Raw genomic sequence first — 26841 nt, forward strand, 5'->3', positions numbered from 1 at the left:
GTAGCAAATGTATAAAAAACATGCCAATGAATTATAAACACCAAATAAGGGGAGTGATTAATTCTGAGGATGATCGGAGAGAAGTACACAGAGGACTTTAAAAATAACAGTAATGGTTAATGTCTTTAAAGAAAAATCTGGAGCAAAATGTTGAGATTTGATAAAGATGGAAAATGAGGATATAATGTCATTCTTTAAATGTTTCTATAAAATATTTCCCGATTCTAAAAGTTATCAGGTGGGAGCCCTCTGTACTATCTATACAACTTTTCTCTAAATCTAAAATTAGTCCAAAACAAAGTTTAAAAAATTTTTTAGATCATGTTACAAGTGGCTTTGTTTTTAGGTCTAATCAAAAGAACCAAAGCTTAGAATAGAAGGTTCTGAGTCGAACCCCAGAGGAAGAGCTGGGGTTGGGAGAGTGATTTATTCTGACCCAGGAGTTTTCTCAGCAAATGAAGTTTCTGAGCTGAGCCTCAATTCTCAGGGACAATTTTGATTGAAGAAGGAAAGAAGAAAGGGCATGCACAAGGCAGTGGCAACAGGTGACATGTTTGAGGAATGGCAAGTGGCCAAGTGTGGCTGACAGGTGAGTCCCCTGGAGCAGTGGAGCAGGAAATGAGATGAGCAGAAGCTGGGTTTCCAAGGTCCTGGCCTGTCCACTGAGCAAGGTGGACTTCACAATGTGGAGATAACAAAGGTTTCCCAGCCCGTGAGGGCAAAACCCAGTCCATTTAGCGGCGTGGACAATGGCCGAGATGACTTGAGACCAACAAGAAAACCACTCAGGGGTGATGAGGCCCTGAGGTCAAAAGTGATGACCCCTTTGAGGTCCAGAAAGATCCAGGAGCAGTGAGACCAGCTCCTGGCCTTCTTTGCCTCCCCCTTTGCTCTCTTTTGCATTCCTTTCAAGTCTTTACCAAAACCCTCCATTTCTTTATGAAGACCATCAAATACTTCACCTAGAAGCGAGTGAGGCTATTTTAAAAATGAGATGCAGCATATTCTGTGGGAAGGTCATCAATAATAGAGCCTGAAACTTCCTATCTCTTTTGTGAATCAGAGAAGAAACATACATTATCTTTCACACAGACTCCCTGGGAGGAATTAATGTTCATTTCTCTGGAGCGGTAACGGGGTCTCTGTAGAAGGAGGCCTTACCCTGCAGCCTGCAACCTCTTTTCATTCCCATTCACAGGAGCTGGTTGGTGCCTGCCAGGGGGCTCTGGGCCACCAATTTAATAATTTTGAATATCACTGTTGCACCATGTTGTACCCTGGTGCTTTCTCTCCCATGCATCTTTAATGACCTTTCTTGCCTTCAGAGAAAGTGGGATAAAAGCAATCTGATCAGGACTTTTTTCCAGCTGACCATCCTATAATCATTGTGGGCTCAGTCCCCAGTAGGGGACCTGCAGGAGGGAGCTGATCAATGAATCTCTCATTGATGTTTCTGTCTCTCCCTCTCCCTTCCTCTCTCTTTGAAATCAATAAAATATATGTATTTTTTAAAGTGGAAAAGTTCCTTCTTATATTTATTAAAAAAAAAAAAAAAAAAAAAAGAATGCTTGTCTCAGAGTTTGCAGGGAACAAATGAGATAATGGTTTGGAGAACACTTTATGCCACAGAAGCAGTAAATGCTTAGGAGTAATTTCTTTTTGCTACTAAAATTAGTTTAACTTACTCATTCAAACTTTCCCGGGGTGCAGAGCAAGAGTCTGGCATTCATTGGGTTTATTTTTTCAGTATTCACACCCAGCTTTCCCTCCCCCAGTCCGCCCGTTGTGGATGACCCTCAGGGCCAGCTGCATCAGTCTGGGCAGGTTTTCCAGGTGGGACAGGTCGCTGCTGCTGCTTGCCCCTCTGTAAATGCAAAATGATTCTCAGCTTCAGGCGGAATGACGCTGAAGGCCACGTCGTGTGCTCAGGGAAGCACCAGAGCTGAGCCGGGTGCTGTGTTCTGGGCTTTGTTACCAACTCTGCAGGGAAGCCCTGGGCAAGTCACTGTATCTTTCTATTTCTCGCTGAAAAACAAAGGGGTTGAATAAAGTGGTTTCTTGGCATCTTCTTGAGACCAAATGTTTTGTTTGTTTTAATCTTTTGTTATGGGTTATATTGTGTCGTCGTCGTCGTCGTCCCCCCCCCCCAAATAATTCAAGTTGCAGTCCTAACCGCAGAATATCACCTTATTTGGAAATGGGATTACTTCACAAGTAATTAGTATTAAATTTAGGAGTAGAGGGGCCTCTAATACAACTGGTGTCCTCTTAAAAAGAGGAAGTTTGGACGCAGACACACTAGGAGAACACCCTGGGAAGATAAACGTGAAGGTCAGGATGGTGTATTGAAGCCAAGGACATGAACACCAGTTTGCCTGAAAACTACCTGAATCTGAGCGAGTGACATGGAACAGATTCTCCCTCCCAGCCCTCAGAAGGAACCAGCCCTGCTGACACCTCGATCTTGGGCTTCCAGCCACCAGAACTCTGAGCTAATAAATTCTGTTGTGTGAGCCACCAGCTTGTGGTCCTTGTTATGGCATCCCTAGCAAACTAATGCAACGTTGGAGAGTCAGACCACTGCTAACAGAAGGAAAATATAAATGTTGTTCTAGTGAAAGAAATTTTTATCTTCCTTTGCATGTAACTATTTGTGCAAGCGAATCCGTTTTGGTTGTAATAGACGGCAGCGTTCCATTTTAATAACATTGGCAGTTAATTTCCTCTTCTTTCCCAAGACTGTTTGAACATCACAATGTTTTGACTTGCAGCTCAAGAAATTTAAAACCACAGGAGAAAACTCTTACTCATGCCGCTATATATAGCCAGCGATGAGCACAGCATTTAAAAAAGGAGCCACATGCACGTGGAAGTTACTGTGTTTACAAAATGTTTCCTCCTGGATGTGGGATTCAGCAGTTTCTTGCCACTTATGTTCTGCCCCTGAAAGCAAGCTCAGCAGGTTCCGGGAGGTTGTCTTGAAGATCAGGTTCTAGTCAGGACAGTAGTGACTCTTAGCACCCAGCTGCATTTATTGATTAATGCAGAGAGAGAGAAAAACTCAGGCATGTGAAAAACGATCTGGTTTATCTAAAAGTGAAGCACGAGGCATGTTTGATAGGCGTAAAATAAGGTAATTCAGCGAGAAGCAATCACCCATAATTTTACAGTGAAGGACAAGAAAGGATTTTTACGTGTTTCTGATCTTAAAAAACTTGCGGTGTAATTAGCTATTCTGCTTCAAGATGTTGCATCTAAGGGATCTCATTGTAAGGGCAGGCTGCATAGGGACAAGAAAATCTACTAGTCCAAAGCCCATTTCACAGATTAAGATGAGCCCAAGGTCACACTAAAGGACAGGGCCCTGAACTCAAGTCTCTGAAATTTCCTGTTCAATCCTTGCTTCCCTACTTCATGCCCCCCTCCTACTTTATCACAAGTTGAAGGTCAACTGTCTTACCAAGGACTTCAGTTTGGGCTTATACTAGAGAACATTCAACCTTGGTCACATTCAGAGACCGACCTTGTTGCCTCTGCCTTCGAGCCTCACCCACACCTCTCTAAGTGGAAATTTTGACAAAGGAATCAAGGTGTAGAAATTGCAAACATATGTGCAGAGGCTCAAACACTGTCATTTTCTGACAGGTACTTACAGTTTGATTGAAGGCAGAGGCACAGAGTTAAAATTAATCCATGAATGGGCTTGAAAATAGAAGTGTAAATGAGACCCTAACTGAAGTTTTTGCTAATTCTTCTTCCCAGCTGTGGACTTTAATGTCAGTTGGTTTTAGCTATATTTAGCTAAAAAGTTAAATTTTTGATGCAGTAGCATGTATGCCTTTGAATTATGCGTATTATATAAATGTTTTCAGCTTCAAATTAGAGGGAAAGCATCAAAAATGGCATCTTAATTGTTTAGTTATTGCAATCCCAGCTAAATATGGGCAAAAAGAATCATACTGTCTTGATTACATATGTGAAAGATATTTTGAGAGCTATGTTAACAGGAATTATAAAGTACTCTCTTAGAGATCACAGTATCCTGTTATTTTATACTTCTTAACCATTTCCCTGATTTTTCTCTAATTATAAAACCCATGCTTGCCACTTATAAAAACATTTGCTTTCATTACTCAATATGTCATGGATATATTTTAGGACAGTAATATTGACCTATCATTTTTTTAACAAATGCAGTTTATCCATACATGTTTATATTTTTAGCTCATGAATACACCTTCAGAAATATAAACATAATATCAACAATATTGTAAAAGTCTGTGGCTCTATTCAAGTAGTAAATTATATCAATTAGGGCTCAGTCAAGAAAATAGAAACCACGTAATTATTTCAACAGAGATAATTTAATATAAAGTAATTGTTCAATCAGAGGGTTGGAAAAGGGAAATAAAGGGACCCTGGTGTATCATGGGAGTCATAATAGAAGAATCAGCTACCACCCCAGGGCTGGGAGAGAGTAAGCAGGGACTGGAATGAGAATTGAGAAGCTTAGGGGAGGAGGCCCGGGAACTGGGGGCTCAGGACAGGTCTGCTGTTGAGGGCCCTGGCGTCGGAGGAGGCCCCTGCAGATTGACGCGCAGACCTCTGGGGACTTTGGCCAGCTGGTTGGTGTTGGCATCTCAAAGGGGGTGTGATGACTCTGATTTGGGGAGCATGGGAATCAACACCTGCAAAGTGGAACCAAGTGCTACTGCCAAGTGAAGCCCCCGCGGCCCATAGGATGCAACCAGGAAGATGCGGGTCCCTCCCCTGTCCCTCCCTTGTCCCTCCCGTCTCTGCATTTCCCTGTGGCGGAGTCTGCGGCAGTGAGTTGATAAAGCACAAATGTGACTGTTGAGGCCCAGGGACAGCGGCATCACAGGAGAGCGCGGAAGGGCAGAGTGCAGATTCGAGGCTGCCAGACCTCACATGGGTGCCGGTCCCCGTGCTGAATCCCAGCACTGTTGGGGTTGTTGCTAAATGCAGCTTGAAAAGACATCCCATTGTGTCTCAACTCAGATGTAGCTAAGTTTCCTGGGCACCTTCTACTTGAAGTCCTGAAGGACAGTTATCCCTGATAACCACTAGCAGACAGATAGATCTGTTCGTTATGGGCCAAAGCCCCCAAGAGTGAATCTAGATGTGTGTTTCGCCTAACCCCACCCATCCTTTTAGTTTTTCTTTAATTTCCTAAGCCTTCCTAGTGTCTTTGGAAAAGGTGTGTTTCATATTTTTCTGGGAGCAGACTCCTACAATTGGAAATAAATCATGCTATGTTATTCTGTAGGGATTTGCAAGTGGAAGTGTTTAAAAGTTCTCAGAGAGGCTGATAAATGTCATCCCAGACACCTCCTGCCTCGTCTTGTGATTACCAAGGTCTGCTGGGTGCACCGTGAGAGGGCCTTGAATGAAGGAGAAGAAAGTTTTGAGTCAGAACGAGGTGATGATTTCATCTGCAGTACAAAGCGCCACCTGGATAAAATATGGCATACACCATTTTACTCTAGCTCAAAAAAGGACCCCTGTCTCACATTAAGAATTCAGACTATAGTGTCATATTAAGTGAAGTTAAACATCTGTCTGTTTGCTGGGAGGATAATTTCCCTGAGTATAATGTGCCTTTACAATTGAGTAGGAATATTTGCACAGCACTAATATAGTCTGCAAAGAGACCCACAAGGTCGTGTCTACACCAATGAGAACATACGCTCTGTTTACAAACCTCAAACAGGTGAGCCTCGGTGGGATTTCATGACGCCCTCCCGATTACCACTACAGAAATTTCGGCTGCTGCTTCTAGGCTTTCGCCTCCACACAGGTGAAGGTGGCTCAGAAGTCTAGACATAGTCTTTGCCTTATTTTCTGCCGTGCATCCTAAAATCAAGATTTTGCATTATAAAAAGTACCCAAAGGCCTCTGTTGGAAAAAATGGATTCTACTTACAGAAATTCATTCATAATTACATTCCAAAGACCACATAGAAAAAGATCTGTCTTCTTTAAGAGAATCATTGATCAATATTTTTTACTCTATTTTTCCCTCTGCTGATCACTCTTTTGTTTTTCAACTAAGATATATGAATTGTTCTCACTGATGGAAATGTGTGTACGTGTGTGAATAGAGTAAATGAGCAAGAATAAGAGGAAGACCCATCAGTGTGGTGTGGTAGCTTTCACTCAGAGCTTGTGGTCAAATCATTCATTCACCAAACAATGGATACTCCCTCATCACACTAGAAGCTACAAGGGATTCTAGGACATAAAACTGTGCCGTCTGCCACTATTGTAAGAGCTATTATAGGAAGCGACATAAGAGAAACATCGGATACGACAGAATTTCAGAGGTAGAAGAGAGTCCATGCCAATTTCTGAGGCAGAGGGGCATTGTGGGAAATTCCCAAAGGAAGAGATGCTTGAGCCCAGCCTTGGAGAATGAGTGGATTTTAACGAATAGCCATGTCAGGCAAAGAGCATGGCATGACTTAAGAGAAGTGGGAGATGAGCCCTGAAGATAGGCAGCCGACAAGGCGGCCCCAGTGTAATAGTAGCAATGAGAAGCCACCGAAAGTTCTTGATCCCCAAAGATGCTACAAGTATCTGATCAGCAGGTAGAACTAGTAGAACCCGTGCAGAGAAAGAGAGCAGGAAAAAACCGAAGCTGTGAGACCTCTTATGGGACGATTCTCTTAGATTAGACAGAAGGCTAACAGGGTGTATCGAAGGAATGGAAAGGGAGACGGATGGGAGAGACTCGGTTGTACATTGTCTTGTAAATCCTGGGTTCCTCCCCCTGCCGTCCGGGGAGTCCTCTCATCTGCTGTAGAGGGCCGATGACCAGAGCCCTGGAATCTCTGTCAGCTGGTCTTGAGGCCAGTGTTGATGGTGCATTAATGAGCTCCTCTCATATGCTTGCTTTCTCTCACTCTCTTCCATTTGCGTTTTTATTTTTTATTTTTTTTTACATTCCCTGCCAGAACAGTTTGGATACAGTCCTGAATTTCTGATCTAGCGCACGTTTCAAGCATATTCTGCCACCCCTCCTGTGTCCGATCACAAGTACCGAGCTATAGTTCAGGCTGGGTGATACCCGTAATACCTGTTGTCAGGAGCAGGAGAGGCGGACCTAAAGGGAGTGGAAAAGGGATCGCAGGCGACCTGGGAAGGGAACAGGGCAGGAAGGAGGCTTAAAAGGCAAGTGAGAAGGTGTGGAGAACCCATTTAGCTGACCTCAAAATTTTGCAGAAGCCTAGCTCCACGAAGTGGTTTGACTGTGATCCTTTGATGAGAGTCCCAGGAAACGAGCTTGCTAATCCCTGTGTTAAATGGCAGAACTAATTGGTGTGGGGAGAGGATGAGCTCAGATGGGTTTAACTTGAACCTTCCAGAAGCCCTGCAACCCACATGGTACAGAAGCCTCAGCCCTGCCGAGCCCTCTGCCTCCAGCCCAGAATAAGCCTGCATTTGCTTAAGCTGAATTCAGTATTAGGTGACAAACTCACATGTGTGCCTTCAGTTTCCGTTCGTCCTCAAAGAGACAGGAAGGCCTGGTGTGGCCCAGCAGGGACATTCACCTGGTGGAGCCCCCACTCTCCGGGGAGCTAATGCCCGCAGCCTCCGGACCTAGGGCCTCCTGACAGGCAAAGTGCAGACTCTGAAACATCAATCAGCAGCTGCACCCTCCTGTTACTTGTTTCCTCCCCTTTGGTTTTTCTTGAGGTTGGAATGGGTTCGTTAGACAATTAGGAGGAAAACCAGCCAATTAACAACATCCCTGTTAAATTACATAATTACATCCAAGGGCAGGGATGAAAGGGAATAATTCCCGCTCAGGATATCGAGGTTTTTCATGCGTCCTGTTTGGCAGTTGCTAAGTGTGACCACAGTTTCTCTGCTTGGGGAAGGCTTATCACCTGCATTGTACCCCTGGGTGTGCCCATTTCATCTCAGTCGGCCCAGAAATTTGGAGAGCGGATGCTGAGAGACCGACAGTTTTCCTTTATCATCCCCACACTGAAAACAGACGTGATAAGAAATTAATCTCAAGTTAACAAAACATAATTTTTTGAAGGGTTAAAATTTGGTCCAAATAAGTGGTCTTTTTTTTTTTTTTTCCATTGTGAAAGCACTACCTGCTCACTGTAGAAAGCTCGGAATGCGCAGACTCACTTGCAAGTACATTAATAGTCACCTGTGATCCCGCTATCCACAGATACCTGGATATCCACAGATATCCAGATTTTGGTTCATTTTTTCCCCTCCAGTACCCTTGTTTTGTATATCGGAAACAATATTCTATAGAAAAATTTGCTGTGTCGTTGAAATTGATAATGACTGTACAAACATTCTTTATGTGGCCGTCTCTGATGTACTAAATCATCCTATTGTTGCACACTTAGATGGTTTTCAGTGCTGCATCGTTATAAATTATGTTCTGGTGAACATCTTTATGCACAAATCGTTTTTGGTTTTCAAACGCAGCTTAGGGTTTCTAAAGTAATGATGGGCGTGGGCTCTCTTCCAGTTTAGGTGGGAGTGTGGGGCGCTGCTGCGGAGACACGCGGTTGAGAGGTGTGGTCTCGCTGCTGGCAGCACCTGCCCGAGGCCACATGCTGATCAAATGTGCAGATTCACAAACCCAGGAACAGGATAGTCGAGGTGTATCTACAGCTGATCAGGCCCCTGAGGCTGATTGGTGCCCATTCTAATAGCACAGGACGATGCATCAGCCATCGGGACAAGTTAATGTTGGGGAAATGGGGCGACCTCCCCCAACCACAGCAGAGCTATTTCCATCTACCATCTAAACCACCTTTTTTTCTTTCTTGAGATTAGAATACTCGGAGGTGTTTATCTGAGGGTTTCTTGGTGGGCAAGGAATTAGAACAGGAGAAGGTGGATAGAGTTGAGGGCTATGGTGAGTCCAGTGAACTAGCACCACGCCCGCCAGATAACACCTTTCCTTGCCTCTCTCATGTGGCAGGGCCTGGAGCATGGCTGTCTGTTTCTCCTTTTCATTCTTTCTCACCGACCCTTTAGTTCACATGTTCTCCTTCTTGGGCCTGTCATTGTTCAGGTCACATCACTGACCTTATGAACTTCGGGCACCTACTTCCTGCCAATATGTATTAATTTTATCAGCCGGTGTTTTCCATTGTTAAGGTCTATGAGCAACCTGCCTTGGAAACACCTGCGCTGCTTGTTAGTAATTCAGATCCCTGGATCCCGCAATAGATTTATTGAGTAAGAGTATCTGGTTCCTAATCAGCTCTTTTGAGAAGCGCCCCATTTGTAATGTAGCCCTAAAATCAAGAATCAAGGTGTGCAAGATCACATGGTATTGAAGGGGTAGAGGTTCTGGAGCCAGACTTCCTGGCTTTGAACCTCAGCCCAACTACTTACCATCTGTGAAACTTAATCTCCTCTGCCTCAGTTGCCTTACCTGTTAAATGGGTAATAGTTGTATCCACTTGATAGGATGTTGTGAGGATTAAATGAATTAACACATATATAATCCTAGGACAGGGCCTAGAATGAAATTAGCACTTACTAAAGGTTGATTATTCAATCACAGCATTAGGCCAACTCTCCATTTATAGCATCCTACAAAGACCATTGATTCTTTAACCATCTTTTTCTGTTTCCCATTCATTTCAAACATTAATCTACTCCTTATTTCCTCACTGAACCAATATTACCTGCATGTCTTCTATGCTCATGTCTTATTGCTGTGCCTGAAATTAATACTTCATCATTACATTAAGGCTCCACTCGTGAATGTTTGTAGTGATCGGTAATTACCTTTGATTGCTTCCTGACTTGGGTTCTGCTCTCTGCTCAAAGAGAAATGTAAAGAGTCGCTTCCTTCTGAGGGAAGGGGGGTATACATCCTCATGTTTGGTGACCCAGACATTTGCACAAGAGGTTTTTTTTGCTGAACTGCCAAATTGTTGATGAGGTCCTATACAGCTCCATCAGGGAGTCGTGGAACTGCAGGTTTTGAGAACATGCTTTATGAGCCTTAAAGTGTTGCAAAAGTGAGGCCTTTGCTGATTTTTCTGATTTCCCAATGCATAGACAAAGACAGTAAAGCAGGAGGGGGCAGCCTTAGGATGAGCTGGGAGCTGAGGCCCAAGCCACTTACAGAGGAAACTTGTAAGGATGTGTTCAGTGCTGATTAAATTTCTGAGCGGCCTCTGCTGACTCTCCCAGGCATCCGGATATTTAAAACTCAAATGCTCTTTTAATCTCTTGTCACCATGAACTGGTGTTTCCTCGGGGCACTTTGAGTTCCTCTCAGCTAAGACCAGGGAGCCGCCAACTATAATGAGGATACTTCAGATTCTCACTATTTCAAAGAGAAGATGTCAAACTTTAATGTCCCAGGCCATTGATTTGGGAGTCTTCTAAGCTGGATCTGCCTCTGAAAGAAAGCTTCCCTTAGATCAGCATGAACTTCTTTTGCTACATTGCCCCAGATCTCCTGGGGAGGCTGCAAGTTGGAGTATGATTTCTTAATTGCCTCGCTTTTTCCTTCGGAAACAGCAATAAAGGAAAACATCCATGCTATCTGTTTGGGCAAGCATCACGGCAAAGATCCGTTTCTTGTATTTAGTACATGAACTCGAGTTCTGCCAGGAGAGCAAAATGGTACTGAAATGCTGACACCCAGCTGAGCAAGAGGGTGCTGATCATTTGTAAGCATATTGCAGTGTAAATATGAATAATTAAAAATGTGTAACAGTTTACAAAGCACTTTGACATTCATTAATCATTGAATCTTCATATGGGGCTGTGGGGAAATGAGACATGCCTTTATAAATAGAAACGTAAGTACCAGCATGAGTAGCATTCTTTTATGTTTTAAAGCCATAGTGACCAAATGTCAGGGTCTCCTGGGGTGGTACCATTTTACTTCTTTTTCCAATCTGATCATTTGATGCTGCCTTCAATCTACCTTACGTGATTAGCATAAGGATGAATAAAATGTCTGACCCAGGGCTATGTTTCTAAAAGCTCAGAGCATACCATGTTCATGGACATAGAAATTAATAAAATACTTCTCTGTCTCCTTACTGTTCTACTCATGAAATTCATTTATTCCCGTTCTTACTGCCTACTGCAAACCTTCACAATCGGCCACTTTCTTCCTTTGATATTGCATCTTGAATTATTATTTTTTCCTTATGCCGTCTAGTAACCTTCTTTGGATTTTTGCCTTGGTAAGAATGCCATCAAATCCCCGCTGTGGCTGGTGTTCATGCTTCACAACCTGGATAAATAAGACCATGTCCCTGGAATCAGGCCTTATCTTCTACTTCATCTAGGGAGAGTCATTAGACATTAAATAGACATCCTGAGAAAATGTCTGATACTGGGCCTGTCACAAAGTAGATGCTCAGTAAAATGATTGTCCACTCCACTCCTCACTGTTTGCCTCTTCCTCCGTTAATGTATATCAGGTTTTCACTACATTTTATCCATTTTTTTATCTAATTCCAACATTGCCTATAAATTTACTATATACTGGGCACTGTGCTTAACAATGATGATTTAGAGACAGAAGTCTGCTTTCAAGAAATGACCACTGTAGCTAGGGAGACAGGAATGTACAAAATAACAACATGCGAGTATTAGAATAGAGGAGTGCCCAAGTTGCACAGGGATAGGACATGTGACTCCATCAGAAGAGTGGAAAGTAGAGGGAATAGCTAGTGAGGAAAGCTTCTTAGAGGGGTTTCTTGACCTGCATCTTGAAAGGTGAGGATGTGCTCTCTGCACCGGCAGCTGGGAAGGGCATTATAGGCAGTAGAACCATGGCAGGCAAGTCATGCTAGTGGAACTGTAAGGAGCTTCATAGGACTGGGCACACGTGTGAGCGCTGATTGGTGAGGAGTGTCAAGATATCACTAAATCCATTTCACTGCCTGTGTCTTCAAATACAAATGCTTTTCTTTAAAAGCCCCTTAGAGAGATTTAATCTTGGTCAATTGCTTTATGAATCATCTTTCATAGGCTTAGGCCCTGTCATCAGGTGCTATGCTATGTTCAAGTTCCTGATCTTGAGGTGCTCTCTTCTATTTAGGAAATGATAGTAATGCATTTGCAAAGCACCAAAGAAGGTACCTACGCAAAATGGTCTGGCATCTAACCAGCTTCTCTAGAAATAGTAGAGGGATTGGAATTTAAGTTAGGGATTGCAGGATGTGTAGGATTTCACTAGGGCATGGTCAAGGGAAAACAAGAACATAACTGTGGAATCTAAAAATTCAGACTCATAGAACCAGAGAGCAGAATGGTGTTTGCCATGGGCTGGAGAGTGAGGAATGGGGACATGTCAGTCAAAGGGTATACACTTTCAGTTATAAGATGAATAAGTTCTGGGGATCTAATGCAATGCATGTAGTTAATAATACTGTATTTTATACTTGAAATTTGCTGAGAAAGTAGATCTTAAGCGTTCACACCACAAAACAAAAAGTTAATTATGTGAATATGTTAATGATAATTAATGGTTGTGGATAATCATTTTACAATGTATACGTATATTAAATCGTCACACTGTATACCTTAAAAATCACGTACAGCCTAAATATATACAATTTTCATTTGTCAGTCATACCTTAGTGAATCTGGGGAGAAAGAAGCTCAGAAGTAGGAATGAGTACAGTGTGTTGCTGAGAGTATGGAAATGAAGCAGAATGATGTACTTTCATTCGTCCAGCAAATTATACTGAAACACTGTAACATGCCAAGCACTGGGGAGGATATGGCATGCAAAGCAGGGAGCACGGTCCTGCTCTCTCGTCTATACATCCATGTATCCGTTTAACTATTGGATAAATAGTTGTCAAGTGCGTACTCTGTGCCACACATAAGAATGGGAACTGGGGATAGAATGGTGGCATCAAATCCGAACTCTAGGGCTACAAGGAAACACAGGTCTAGAGTAACCTAATCCTGACCTTTGCTGTGCACTAATTCTGTTGTGGACCATGGATCTAACCCAGCTTCCAGCCCTGACTCATCTTTGCCAAGCTCTCATGTGATGTGGAACTGACCCTGGAGCCAGGGAACTTACCTACGGAATTGTTGCAGAAATGAAGGTGTGTGGAAGTGGGAACCTGGACTAGGCTAGTGGTAAGTAGGTTGGACAGGAGCATTTCTAAACAAAGAACTCACCCAGATTTGATTGTTGGTAAGATTTTGGGGATGATAGAAATCTAGTTAGCAAGATGCCTATGTTTTCTCACCTGCTAAGAGGAAGCTCGTTGATGCAAAACTCAAATAAGAAAGTTAAGAGAAGATGAGTGTCTTGGTTACGTCAGTGTATTATAGAAGCTAAATCTGGCATCTTCATAGCAAATACACTGCAGACTTATTGGACAATCCATCCCAGCACAAAATTGGGGAAAGACTAACAGATCATGTGCGTTTTTATTCTCTGTTCAGTGACTGATTCTATTGTGTTTGGGCCCCAGGACTCAGTGATCACATGAGGATTATTTCTCCTAATGTATCATGAAGATAACTGAACCCTGTTATTTTTTAAAATGATAAAGAAAATGCCCTAAATACCTGTCAAACTCAAGACAGACTGGAACAGCTGGAGCTTTCTGTAGGATTATACAAATGTGAACACAGTGAGAAATTGCAGAAGGCTGATACCACTGAGACGGGCTGTGAGGCTAGTGCTCAGCTGATCTCCACATACATCTGGGGAATCTGGGGAGCAGAGCTTTCATCGTTTGCCTACTTTTGGCATTTGTAGAAGGGGATAATTTTGTGCACACAAAGGTAGTGAGAATTAGGGGGAGAGAGGGAGTATTTACATACTCGAATAGGTAAAGGACAGTATATTTCAAAATATGTAGATGTGGATTTTTAAATGTTTCACCACATGTTTGAATCTGTGGGACACCGTTGCCCGGCTCCGTGTGGTGAACTTTTCAAAATTCCCGGAGGCTGAAGCAGATCGCCTACCTTCAGCGGCTCTGTTCTCTTCACGTGGTGTTTGATCTCCCACCCCAGCTGGTTCCAGCACTACTGAGATGTGCTTCTTGAAACCAAGAGGATGCAGTTTTTGTATAAACTTCAGGCAGGTGCTGTGGTTATCCAGAGGCATCAGCCTACTCATTTTTTTCAAAGTTGAGTAGGTGGAAGTAATTAATGGGCTGGTTTATTGACATGCATCGAGACGCTCTTCTCTTTGCGGTCTCAATTACCAGCTCCAATAAACTAATTTCAAATTTCATCTAAATCACCACTAATTACACAGGGCAAGAAAAAAGTCCACCCAGATACAATCGGATAATGCTTACCACCATTGTTAGGCTAAATCTTAAACCTAAAGCCTACACACAGGGCGTAATGCCTATGTAATCCAGACTTTGTTTTATGACTTCCTGTGTTCACAAAAACAAGTCATCCTGATTCACTGGCACGTGAACTCTGAGAAAACAAAATATAGAGAAAACAGTGCTGGCAGCTTCGTTCAGCTCAGTTCTGTGCTGGATGTGAGGAATGGATGAGGTCAGACCTGTGTTCAGGTCAGCAGCTCAGCTATGTACAGTTTAAATGTCCTTGGTTAAGTTACTCCGTGTCCTGAGCTTCAGTGCCACCTCTATACAATGGGACAAATAATACCCCTCTTTGAGGACTACAGTTATGAATAATTTCCGGTCTACCTCCAGTGGCATCATCCATGACTCGGTCAGTAAACAGAACAGGCTGTGATGGTTGTTGCTATTTTTGTCTTTTTCATTTTTACTGTCACTTAGATGGACACAAGTATCCAGGGAAGTGTATCTTCTTGTGATCTTGATTTTACAAATGAGACGGGAGCGCAAGAGAAAACGTGTGAGGCCCAAGTCAGTGCACCAGGATGGAAAGGAAATATGATACAGGAGTTAAGATCAAGGATCTGGGCCAGACAGTCTGAGTCTTGAATCCTGATTTTACCACTTTTCAGTTGTTTTTGTTTGTTTGTTTAAATCTTGGGCTCTCCCGGCCGGGCGTGGCTCAGCGGTTGAGCATTGACCTAGGATCCAGGCGATCGGGGTTCGATTCCCGGTCAGGGCACATGCCAGGGTTGCAGGCTGCAGCTGATCAATGACTCTCTCATCATTGATGTTTCTATCTCTCTCTCCCTCTCCTTTCCTCTCTCTGAAATCAATAAAGATATATTTTAAAAAATAAATAAATAAATCTTGGGCTCACTCCGTCGATTTATTCAGACACTGAGAGTTATGGATCCAAGAAATAATTGCATGGGGCTCATTAAAAGTATGAAATTAAGTGGTCAGTCCTATGACCTAGACTGCTCCCTGCTCTGAATCCAGGTTGTGTGGGCATCTGAAAGCTGCCCCCCCCCCCTCCTGGATCCTTTGCCCTTTTCATCTCTGAAATGCTACAGCGATGGAATCACAGTGCTGGTGGCCACACCATTCCCCAGCATCCCCTCACTCAGCTCCCTCTATGACATTCCTTGAACACTTATAGAAACGACATTAAGCTAGAGCTTTTATAAACACGTTCTCCCTTAATCTTCCCAACAACTCTGTGAAGTAACCATCACCCCCATTTTACAGATGGAGAAAGTAAGACTGTAGAAGTTCAGCCACGTGCTCAAGGTGAAAATATGATAGCTCATGATCTTTCTCCTACATGATAGTTACTCTTCAGGTTGGAGGTGTCAGAAGATCCAGTGGCTTAAATTCCTCCTGCATAACAGTTATTCAAATCCCAGTGATGATTGGCCTTGGTTGCTAGGAAATGCATGCCTGTCCACGTGAGGGAGAACTTTATAGTCTTTTTAACTGGTTATAAGACGTTTGCAACTTGCAGCCTGAGGTCATGCTTTCAGGCTGAACCCAAATAATCTCCTCTACTAGGAGGTCTTACACTAGCGCTTGAGAGAAGGATCGGGGTCACTTCACTCGCCTCTCTGCATTTAAGCTTTAAGATGCACACACCTTAATTATAACACTCACCATGGTTTGTTAGAACTCTTTGTTAGCTTCCCCATCTTCCCAGTATACATGGTGTCCTTAAGAGTGGGGCCATTTTTATATGGCTTATTTGAGATGTCCTTTTAATTTTTTTAGATAAATGTACAAATTAATGAGGGTGTGTTAAATAGGATATCTTCAGCCCCTTCTATGTTCCAGTGGAGAGAGTGGGGAGCCCTAGTTAGCAATGGAAGAAGAATCCAGCAGTGAAGGAGACAGTCCCAGCCACCTCCCCCTATGAAATAAATCTGAAGTCCTCAAAGGGCCAAACGCCCGCAGCAGTGGGTATTTTACACATGCTCATTAATAGTAGCTCAAAGTATGGATTTATTACAGTTGAGAAAAAGGGGGAGAGACAGTGGATCAGCATTGGTAAGGAAAAGAGCAAGGGAAGGATATGAGTTCTTGTTTCAAATGTATTCATGCTTTATGACCCTAAAGGAGAGATTGCTATATTGAAGTGGAAAAGGCTTTATTTGTAGGATTGAATTCACTGAAGATATGATTCATGCCAGTGTTCATTTCCCCAACTTTCATTTGCTTTCCTTTGGCCAAAAGTTGGGGACATAGTTTATTGCTTGAAAGCAAGACTAGATTGCCTCAGCTGTCTCTTCACAAAAATATTTCTTGCTTCGAATGCTGACTTATAGGGCACTCACTGGATCCTAGAAAAATGCTATTTTATTGGCACCCATGTTGAAGAGAATTGTTTTTAAAATATTCAATTAGTTATGCCTTTGAGATAGAATTTAAACAAACCCCAAGCAATAGGATTAATTTCACATAAAAATCCAACTATTGCTTGGGAACTAATTCTTTTCCCACTCAAACTACTCCAAGGACTGTCATGCTCACTCTTGGCTGTATTCCCGCCAAAGCAGAGACATGCTTTTAATTCATAAATCAGAGCATGATCCCTCCTTGCCTAAAACTCTCAGTTCTTTCTAAATGCATTAGAGTAAAATGTGAACTTCTTACTGTGGTCTGCAGAGCCCTGAACATCTGTCCTTGGGTTACCTGGCCAGCCTCATCTCACTTTTCTTCTTGTCTGGTTCATCAAGTTCAAGTTAACTGGCTTCTTCTCAGTTCCTTGGACCATACCAAGCTCTTCTCCTCCTCGAACATTTCTTTCCCTGCCACTGTTCAGGAGAGACTCCTCGGTCTCCTGGGGTATATCAGATGTCACTTTCAGACAAATTATCCTTGACATCTTTGACCATTCTACCTGGCTTATGTCCCCATCTGTGCTTTATTCTGTAATTCATCATCATCTTGATTTTCTCTACAGCATGCTTACCAAAAGTCCCAATTACATAGATACATGTATATAAACTTGGAGATAAACAATACTTCCCGTATTCCCCTCTACCCGGCAAGATCCCTGACAAGCAGGAACCACGTGAGTTTCATTCATTATTGACTGCCCAGAACTGATGGCAGTGCCTGGCCCATAGTAGGTCCTCAGTAAATATTTGCTGCACAGTGAATCGTCAGTGTCCAGCCTAATGCCCGGCACGTCCTAGGCTGTCAGTAAACACTTTTTAACTGAGTTTGTCTTGTTCCCATAGAATTTAGCAAATTCACATAAGCTGTATAAATTAATTCTGAGTGCCGAACTCCCTGTCCACAACAGCGTGGTCTCTGCAGAGTCTGCTGAGATGACAAATGACAATTCAGGACAAATGAACAAGGAGGATGCCTAAAAGCTTAGACTGACTTTGGAGCATCTTCTGTAGGATAAAAATGTCATTGGGGCAAATTATAACTCTCAGTGTCATACTTGATTCCTCTGGTTCCTTGCTCTCCAGACCTATTTCTTATTTTGGTGAGAACTTTTTTCTCTTTGTCTGGGGGTTACCATGATGTGTTAATAAACTAAACTGAGCTCCTTTGTTTATTTTGAACAAGCAGCTGAGAGGTTTTGCTCTGGCTTTTACAAGGCTCGTGTTTTCAGCAGCTGAAATCACAGTCACTGAGCCTCTTTCATAGTTCACTGGACCGAGAGCCAAGAGACCATGTGGGATTTATGGTTTCGGGTAGATTGACAACATTGTCATGGGGAAATGTTTTGGCATGAGAACACATAGCTGTGATTCAGCCGTTAAGTTCCATTGTTTAGGCTCAGTGGAAATTAATTTGCAAAAACATCCAGGTCTGTTGTGTGTTCTGGTTTATATGTAAATTAGAGGATTGTGTGGAAAGGATGCCGGGGATGATCCCTTTCAAACGTTGTCAGACCCAGTTGTCCATTAATTAGAGTGATTCTCACTCAATTTTACTTTATATTTACATTTTTTCTCAACAGTAAGTTGTATCAGTTGAGACAGAAATAGGCACAGCATTAGCTAATAAGCCACAATATGTGTTGTTTTAAAAAATGACAAAGTTTAAAATTTTGATGTATTGGGTCAGTCGTGAAAACTAAGAAAAAAATTGTGCAACAATGGTTGTCTACATTTGGAAATAGAAGCAGTGCCATAGCATTCCGCTCCCAGAGATGTGGGGTGTTTATAACCCAAAGGATCGATCATGTGGAGGAGAGTTAAGTGTCAGAACCCTGGGGATAACCCGGAGTTCTGTACAAATCCAGAGGGAGTGTTTTGTGTTTTTTAAAAAAAATTTTAATTCATTTTAGAGAGAGAGAGGAAGGGAAAGAGAGAGAGAGAAACATCAATTTATTGTCCCACTTACTAATGCATTTATTGGTTGATTCTTGTATGTGCCCTGACTGGGGAGTGAACTTGCAACCCTGGTGCATCAGGTCGATGCTCCAACTAACTAAGCTATTTGGCCAGGGAGAGGGAGTGCTTCTTCCTTTAAATCTTGAAGCCCTGGTTCTTATGTTCAGCCTTGATCTTCATGAAAAGCTTGCTGGCTCACTCCCATGCCCCAATAAGCATGGGCCCTCCAAGCCCTCTGTTTTCACAGCCTTCCTCCTGAAGCATTTCCCTAGAACCTGGATTACACCACATCTGCAGACCTATTTCTGGTCCATCTCACATCTAAGGTCCCTGAACGACCTTTGACACCTTAATTATTGTCCCAACGCTTAACACCCTTTCTGAGAGCATTGACTTCTCTCATCCGGAGGAGAACCTTGCCCAGTCCAGCTGGCCCCGGGACACAACCTCTGGAGCAGCTCTTCATGAGCAGTCATCCCCATCAGGTCTCCTCGGGGACCCTCTCCTACAAAGGAGACCCAAACATATGCTCTCCTGCCTGAATTAAAGCCTTTTTTGCTATCCAGCCGAAGTTCCATGGCTTTTCTTAAAATCCTAACTTTATCTGGGATGGTTGACAATGAAAACAGTTTGATTTGAATCTTTGCACTTGAAATTTATTTTAACTAGAAAATAAGCACTTATGTTACTTACTCTCAATTTTCCAAAAGAAAAATGGTAGCCGAAGGTTTACAGTGCAACCGTGAGCTCTGAAACTCCGTGGCTACCATGGTGCGCTCAAGTGTGGAGCCGAGACCCGGGCCCTTACTCTGCCCTTCCCTGTCTCTACCTGGCTGTGTGGCCTTAGGTTGAGGACTTGATTCCCTGCCTTCATGGCCTCGATTTCCTGTATCCATTTAGATCAGACCATCTCTAAGGTGGCATCTATTTCTGAAAAGACTATTAACTTATGGCTGATTTCAGATCAGCATTCCAGGGGAAAATAAACTTAGATAAGCCCTTCAGGAGGGGAGCTAATGAGGGGCGCAGCTGAGCAGGGGCGAGCGTTTCTCAGCTATCCCTGGGCTGGCTGAGCAGGTGTTTAGAACGAGAGACACAGGCCTTGATCGGGAAGTGGGGATATAAAACCCAGAAACTGTTTGTCATAAAGAGCGCCATGCCCAATAAAAGCCAGGGCAGATGTTCGCATAAAGTTTTCGCCGGTTGTGTTTTCATGGGGGTGCTTTGAGGGGGTGAGGTTTATTAGTGAGGCGCAGCAGTGTCTTCCTACCCACGCTGCCGTGTAACAGCAGCCTCGCAACCCGTTTATAGGGTTGGAATTATTTTGTTGATGATTTTCATGGGGGTAGATGAAAGGCAACGCGCACCAGCCTGTAACTTCATTTCTCACGCAGCTGCCTCCCAGGGAAGACCACCCCCCAGACATCATGGATGGCCTGATTGCCAAAGAGAGCATTGTCTTGCAGAGTTTTAAAGATAAAGGGGGTTGTATTAGTTTCCTATTTCAGCTATTTCAAATAATCCCAATTTAGTGGCTTAAAACAACACACATTTATTATCTTACAGTTCTGGAGGTGGGAGGTCAGAAACGAGTCTCATGGGGTTAAAATCAGTGTCAGCTGGCCATCGATCCTTCTGGAAGCTCTAGGGGAAGACTCTGTTGCTTCACCTGTTGCAGCTTCTGGAGGCCACCGGTGTTCCTTGGCTCATGGCCCCTTCCCTCATCTTCAAATCCTGTATCTTCTGTGCTCTGACCTCTCTCTTCATCCTTAAATCTTTTTTATCTCTGACCTCCTTCGCCTCTCTTAAAAAAAAAAAAAGACCCTTGTAATGATGTTGGGCCCACCCAAACAATCCAGGATAATCTCATTTTAGATTCCTAATTTAATCATTTCTGCAAAGTACCTTTTAGTACTAAGGTAACATTCACAGGTTCTGGAGTTAGGATGTGGGCAGACTTCGAAGGGGGGCTGTTATTCAGCCTACCACGGGGACTGTAGAGAGCCACCAATGCCTAAGAGACTCATGACTTCTCTAAAGTCACACAGCTCGTTTGTGGCAGTGCCATGACTGGAAAATCCCTGGCACCTTCACATTTGCCACCTTTATGTGCATCCCTGACAAACACGTAGGAGCATGCCCTGATGGAAGCTCTATTTTCATAATAAACTGGAAATGATTGAGGACTTGCGTGTAGGGTTAAATTGGTGATTTTAATAAAGCAGCTTAGAGAAGACAGGCGTTTATATAATTTTTTAAAATAAAATTTTAATGCAAAAGCTTTCTTAATTATCATAATTTTTCCAGGGTGTGGCACCTTCTAAAGATGTTAAGTGACTTGTCGTGATAACAGCTCAAGCGATGTTGGGAAGCGAGAGTGCGAAGGAAACACATGTGTTCTTCTCTCTACTCTTCCTTCCAGTCCTTGTTCTCATCTGTCCCCTGGAACTCTGGCCATTGATGCCATTTTGAAAATCTGTAACGACAGGGAAGCCAACTCAGGCTCTTTAACCTAAAGGGAAGTAACCACCGGAGGCTTATTGGAATGGGCTAAACCAGATTAGGCGTTTGCCATATTTCACAGCGAAGCCCATAGTTTGCCATGGAAACATTCTCCTAAGAACCCAAGGACCTCCTTTTTAACATTTCTCCCCCTTCTGCCCAACAGTGGCCTGTAACAAATAAAAGGGTCATCAAATTTTGGATTTAGATGGGATTTGCCAGCCTCCTCTCTTGCCTTGGCTTTCTCCAGGCGTGACATAATCAGGAAGGACAGCTGCCGTAAGTGAAAGGCCTGTACTGAGATTGAGTCCCTGAGAGGGACAGGTGCATTTGAGAAGGCTGTGATTCGACTGTTAGGTTCCTCATCTGGAGGAATCAGTCCCTGGCTCCATGTGCACTGCTGCAGGGTTTGGTGCCCCTCCACTTAACCTCAGACCCCTGCCCGCAGTGTGGTCCTTGTTCTTAGGTGCATCTGCCTTCCTCACAATTCAGCATAAATCAGGGCTGGACGCAGGATGCGAATTCACTACACTGCTGATGGATGCTGTGGGTGGATGAGCGAATGATAGTTACATAATCTCAGGGGCATATGGAGAACATATGTGTCCCGAGCCTCAATGGAGATCCTGAGAGGGGCTGGAAAAGCTGAAGATACAGTCTCTGATCTTCGCTGACATAAAATTAGTAGATTGGCTTACCCCTGCTCTGCTAACTTTCTTAAACAAAATAAAGTAGGACTGGAAATTGCCATTGAAGTTTATATCAATAGATATTTTAATGTGATGCTGAAGATGGGTAGACAGTTTCCCTTTGGATGTTTGTACTCAGCACTCAATGTCATTTTTTTCTGCCTATCAAATGAACAAATTCTTCAGCTGCTGATACATTAGCTTAATGACACGGTGCTGGACTAAACAAAGTCAAGTTGCCAAGCCCCTGTCTAGCATTGATTGAGGGTCATAAAAATAATTCATTCCCTCGGTTTGATCTTGACAACCCCCAAAATATCACCTTGTATATATCAAATGCCACTTTCTGCTAGATAAGACAAGGTCGATTCTCACATATTCCTGCCAAATGGGAAAGCATTTGGAATCAACTCAGGAATTGCTAAATATTTGGTGTACCTCAGACATGTTGCAAGTATGATGAGGTTGACTATGCCACCTTCCCACTGAGGCATCGGTGCTAACTACTCATCCAAGGGGCCACAGGATGAACGGGTCTGAAATAAGAAAATCTGATCTGAAAGATCATGAAGGTAGGACTTAGAGAAATTGACTAAGATTCAGGCCAGGAAAAGACCATAGCAACACCCAAGGACCTCTGTGGATGACGCTTTGCTCTTATCACTTTTGTACCTTAGCTCTTGCTATGTTGTTTCCCCAACCTTCCACCCAGCCTGACTCTACGATTTCTTTTCGTTTCTAGTTCCTTCTTTCTGGGGATTGGTGAACTCAGCTTGGAATCTTTGCTCTGTGGGGAAACGGCAGTCGCCGGTCAACATAGAGACCAGCCACATGATCTTCGACCCCTTTCTGACGCCCCTTCGCATCAACACCGGGGGCAGGAAGGTAAGCAGTCCTGTTGCTTCGGTTGTGAAGTTGAGGGGGGTGTGGCGACGCTGATTCTGAAAACCAACCCTCCAGGCCTCCATCTCTGTGATGAGTTTGTCTTCTTACCTGGGAATAATACCACAGACCTCAGGCCTTCTGCCAGCACATAGAATTATGTCTAAACTGTGCTTTTTCTCCCTCGCTAGTCAGACCCTCGCATTTCTAATTACTTTGCACCCCTTGGAGGTTGCCTGAGGTTCTAGCCCTTCATACCCCATGAAGGTCAGAGCACAGAGTTGCCTCCTCTGTGTATCATGCTGGGAAAATCCTTTCCCCCAGAAACCTCTATACTGGGACTTCTTTTAACCTGAACAAAGCGAAAATAAAATTTTCCACAAAAGTAAAATCAGACGTTTATCATCCTGGAAAGAAAAACAAAAATCACCCTAGATGATTTATAAGAAAATCAATAATTCATCTTCCTCGAAGCATCCTGCTGGCTGAGAATCCTAGCTCCTGCACAGAAATGCTGAGCTGTGCCCTGTGGGTCTCACACCAGCATCCCTCTCCTCCCCCGCCCCCATGATGGGCTCCTCCTTTACTTATGGAGGGGCATCACATGATGCCCATGGCGTCTTCTCATCACTGGAATCCAGCATTTCTCTTGCTGGTTCATTTCTACTTGGCACCTTTTACCATTGAGAAGATTGTTGAAGGTGGGGGAAAAATGCACTCACAGAAAATTGTGTTTGACGGTGACTTAGCTGTTGGGAACTCAAAAGAATGAAAGATCATTGGTGAGCAAGACATTGATTGGGGTTACAGTTATGGACAACTTTTGTTACTATGGGTGGCTGGTTCTCCAGGGCTTGGGTTCCTTGGACTCTGCTCTCTCCTCCATGTATGCAGTCTGTTCACCTTACTTACCATGGAGCTTGTAAGTAATTTGTTTCCCTTCTGATCTATTGGAATATATTTTTCTTTTATCACATAACTGTCACCCCCCAAATCTAATGACTAATTAAAGTGTTGTTAATAACCTTGGCTTAGGTCATAACGCAGGTTATAACAGACCTTGCATGTGGCTAAGACTATTTAGCTATGTGGTATCTGTGTACTATTTTAAATATAACTTGGGAAGCATTTCTGTGGCAAGGTCCTATGTAGCTGATGTAGTTTATAGCTCTTTTTCCATCGAAAACTAACCTGGCCTAATTATTGTTCCATTTTCAGTGTTATTTTTACAATCCCCAAAAGGAACATGTTGTGGGTTCTACATACACCTCTCTCTAAAAAAGGGGATCATTCAAGTCATGAGGATAGATAAGTTCACTGACCAGTATCTAAGAAGGGCAAGTGGCCATTTTAACGAAATACTCAATTTGTCTTTCTTTCTTAGAGAGGGTGATGGAGGGAATAATTGCATTCCAGGCAAAGGGAAAAGCCCAAAGCAGAATGAGGGTTGGCAACTGGTTTCCAGAAATTATCTGAAAGGTGGTTAGCAAGGCTGAAACACAGAGACCAAAGAGGAGGCGGTGGGGATGTGTGGATGGAGGAGAAAGGCAGAGGCCGGATCCTGAGGCTGTTAGGAACTGGGCCTTTTTCCTAAGAGTTTTGGCAAGCATTTAAAGTGTTTTTAGGTAAAGGGTATATTTAGAGTGGGATGAGAAAGGTGGCGAGCTAACATAAATAATGGATATATAATTTTCACTTTCCAATACACCATCTTAGAGGAAAATGTGATATAAAAGAAAAAAAACCAACAACAACCTAATTTCAAGACAGCATCCCCCCTAAAGTGTATTGGGAAAGAAGGAACTGAGAGAAAGCCTGGTGGTAAAAATCACTCTTATTTTGATGTATTTTGGTGCTGACAAGTGATTTATTTTTTTTTAAATTCTCGATTCCATAAAGTGTACCTGATCCAAGGCAATTTTCAAATGCATTGGAGTTTGGAATTTTGGAAACATTTACTTTTGACGATGTAAATATTTATATCTGGCAGGATTTGTGTTGTCAGCTGTTTGAAGAGCTGAGAACTGTCTGATGGGTCCCTTTGCATTTGTGAAAGGTGGGAAAAACACACAGAAGGTTAGCAGGGGAAATAACTGGTAGTGAAATGCCTAAACTGATAGACACTAGCGAAAACACGCTGGCGGGCCGTTTAAAAGGTGATTTTTAATGCGTTGGAGCCTTATTTTGGAAGTGAAGATTCAGATCACTGCTCTGAATTTAGTTTTGCCTTGAAGAAATGCGTACCCAACTCAAAAGGCTTCAAAGCCTCCCCGTGAGACTGGAGGCTGCGTGGGCTTCAGCGAGGTGCCACATTTTGAAGCCTGAGATCAGGTGGGTATCCGCATGTTAAATGCATCCCAGGCGTTACGTGTTTTATGTCGCATCTTTGTGCGTGAGCGTTACTCCTGCCCGCGTTTAAATGTTGCTTATTTACAAACCCACGCAGCAGCTCCGCCACAGTCCCTGCCCTGTGTTACTGCGTTTGTTTTAACGTGTTTGACCTGCTATAAGCTCGGCTGATGAACTGAGGGCTCTTCTGAGCATGAGCGAGGGCCGAAATTCAACCTGCTCACAAAAGTACAAAGAGTAATAATAGTCAGATGAGAATAAAACATGTTGTGTCTTGGGTATAATAGAGGATATTCATTTTACTTAAGCAGTGAGAGTTCTTCTGCCTTTTAAGTTGCTTATGTTCAATGGTAGTTGTTAAGCAGTGTTTGTTTTTTTCTTAATGGGAAGTATTTTTTTATCCAGTTCCCGACACATAGAGCTCTTATGGATAAAACCTTAAGTACCTTGTTTGTATTTCTTTTAGGACCTGGAACTTGGCCTGTAGTCTTACTTGCCTTCTCTCTTCCTATCAGATTAAGAGCACCTCAAGATAAATGTGCTTTTATATTTTTATTTTATACCCCTGGAGTCATCTATGATCATGCTGGTTGATTTGAGTTGAACCATGACTACCCTTGATTATCAAGGAAAGGGGTTTTGTGGAATTAGTCAAAAGTTGCATTGACTTATGATGGGGAAAATATAGGAAAGTCCCATGATGAGGAAAGTAACCTCGCTAATCAAAGAATCTGTCACTAGAAACCAATGTTCAGGTTTGTTAGTAATTTCCCTAAAACATGGTGAAATACTAAGTTGGAAAAAAATAAGACATGTGAATTGGTTTGTGGCTTAAAATTTTTACCACTTCTCTATTTTTACTTTTCCCCATGAACCTGACAGCAAAATTTAGTTGACCACAATAAATCATTGCAATTCCTAAGTATGTTCTGAAACCTTTTATGAGTGAGGTTTTATGTTATATTAGGGGAGAAAGTATAGAGGTACAAAAGTTAAATGGCAACAACTGATTTAAATAACTATTTGAGATAATAGCAGAATAGATACTAAGGAAGCAGGGAAATGATTAATTAGCAAATCAATCAATCAATTTGGCATTCATTTTAATGGGGCCAACAAGTTGGGTTGGTGAACCAGGCTTTAGGGAGGTGCTAGAATATGAGCTACCATGGAAAAGTATGTGGAATGAAATATAGTTGACAGGAGGGACTCTCAATGTTCGATGTTCTGGCTCTATGTGTGCCACAGAAGCAAAGAATAGAGATGGATCCATTTTGCCACCTACGTAGGTTGCCGTAGTGCTGGGTTTTATTGGGTGACTGATATGAAACTTGCACAGGTAAGTATTCTTATCCATTTGGAACTCATTAGCTGTCTTTAAGTACCATGCATGGGTCTTGCTACACTGACGCTTGGGGATGGAAATGGTTCCATAAGATTTTATGTGTATTTGTGGGACAGAGTAGATTTTTAAGAGTCATTGAAGAAGTGAATGGAGTTTGTACTCATCTGTATTTTGTGGTTTGATAAATGCCTTGACGCGCCATATCGATAATACCCTTTCTCAGAAGAAAGCAGGAAAGAGACTTTTATTTGGATTTAATTCTAACCAACAAGGAAAAGCAGCTGCGTGGTGTGGAATGGACAGTAGTTCTCTGGGAGGTAGTGGATGTGTCATCTTAGAAGACATGGTGGCCAAGGTTAGAAAAAGTGCCAGGCGTGGCTCCTGAGC

General features: G+C 42.9%; 1 protein-coding gene across 3 annotated transcripts in view; it reads left to right on the plus strand.

Moving 5' to 3' along the window:
• CA10 (carbonic anhydrase 10) overlaps window positions 1-26841 on the plus strand; it is a 319808-nt gene that overhangs the window by 96413 nt on the left and 196554 nt on the right. For all 3 annotated transcript variants that reach the window (XM_081161559.1, XM_081161560.1, XM_081161561.1), the window contains one exon: window positions 22621-22763. In XM_081161559.1, coding sequence (XP_081017685.1) covers window positions 22621-22763 — 143 coding nt within the window. The remainder of the gene's footprint in view (window positions 1-22620; window positions 22764-26841) is intronic.

This window comes from Miniopterus schreibersii (assembly GCF_964146895.1).
Source record: "Miniopterus schreibersii genome assembly, chromosome: 16".
NCBI classification, from domain to species: domain Eukaryota; kingdom Metazoa; phylum Chordata; class Mammalia; order Chiroptera; family Miniopteridae; genus Miniopterus; species Miniopterus schreibersii.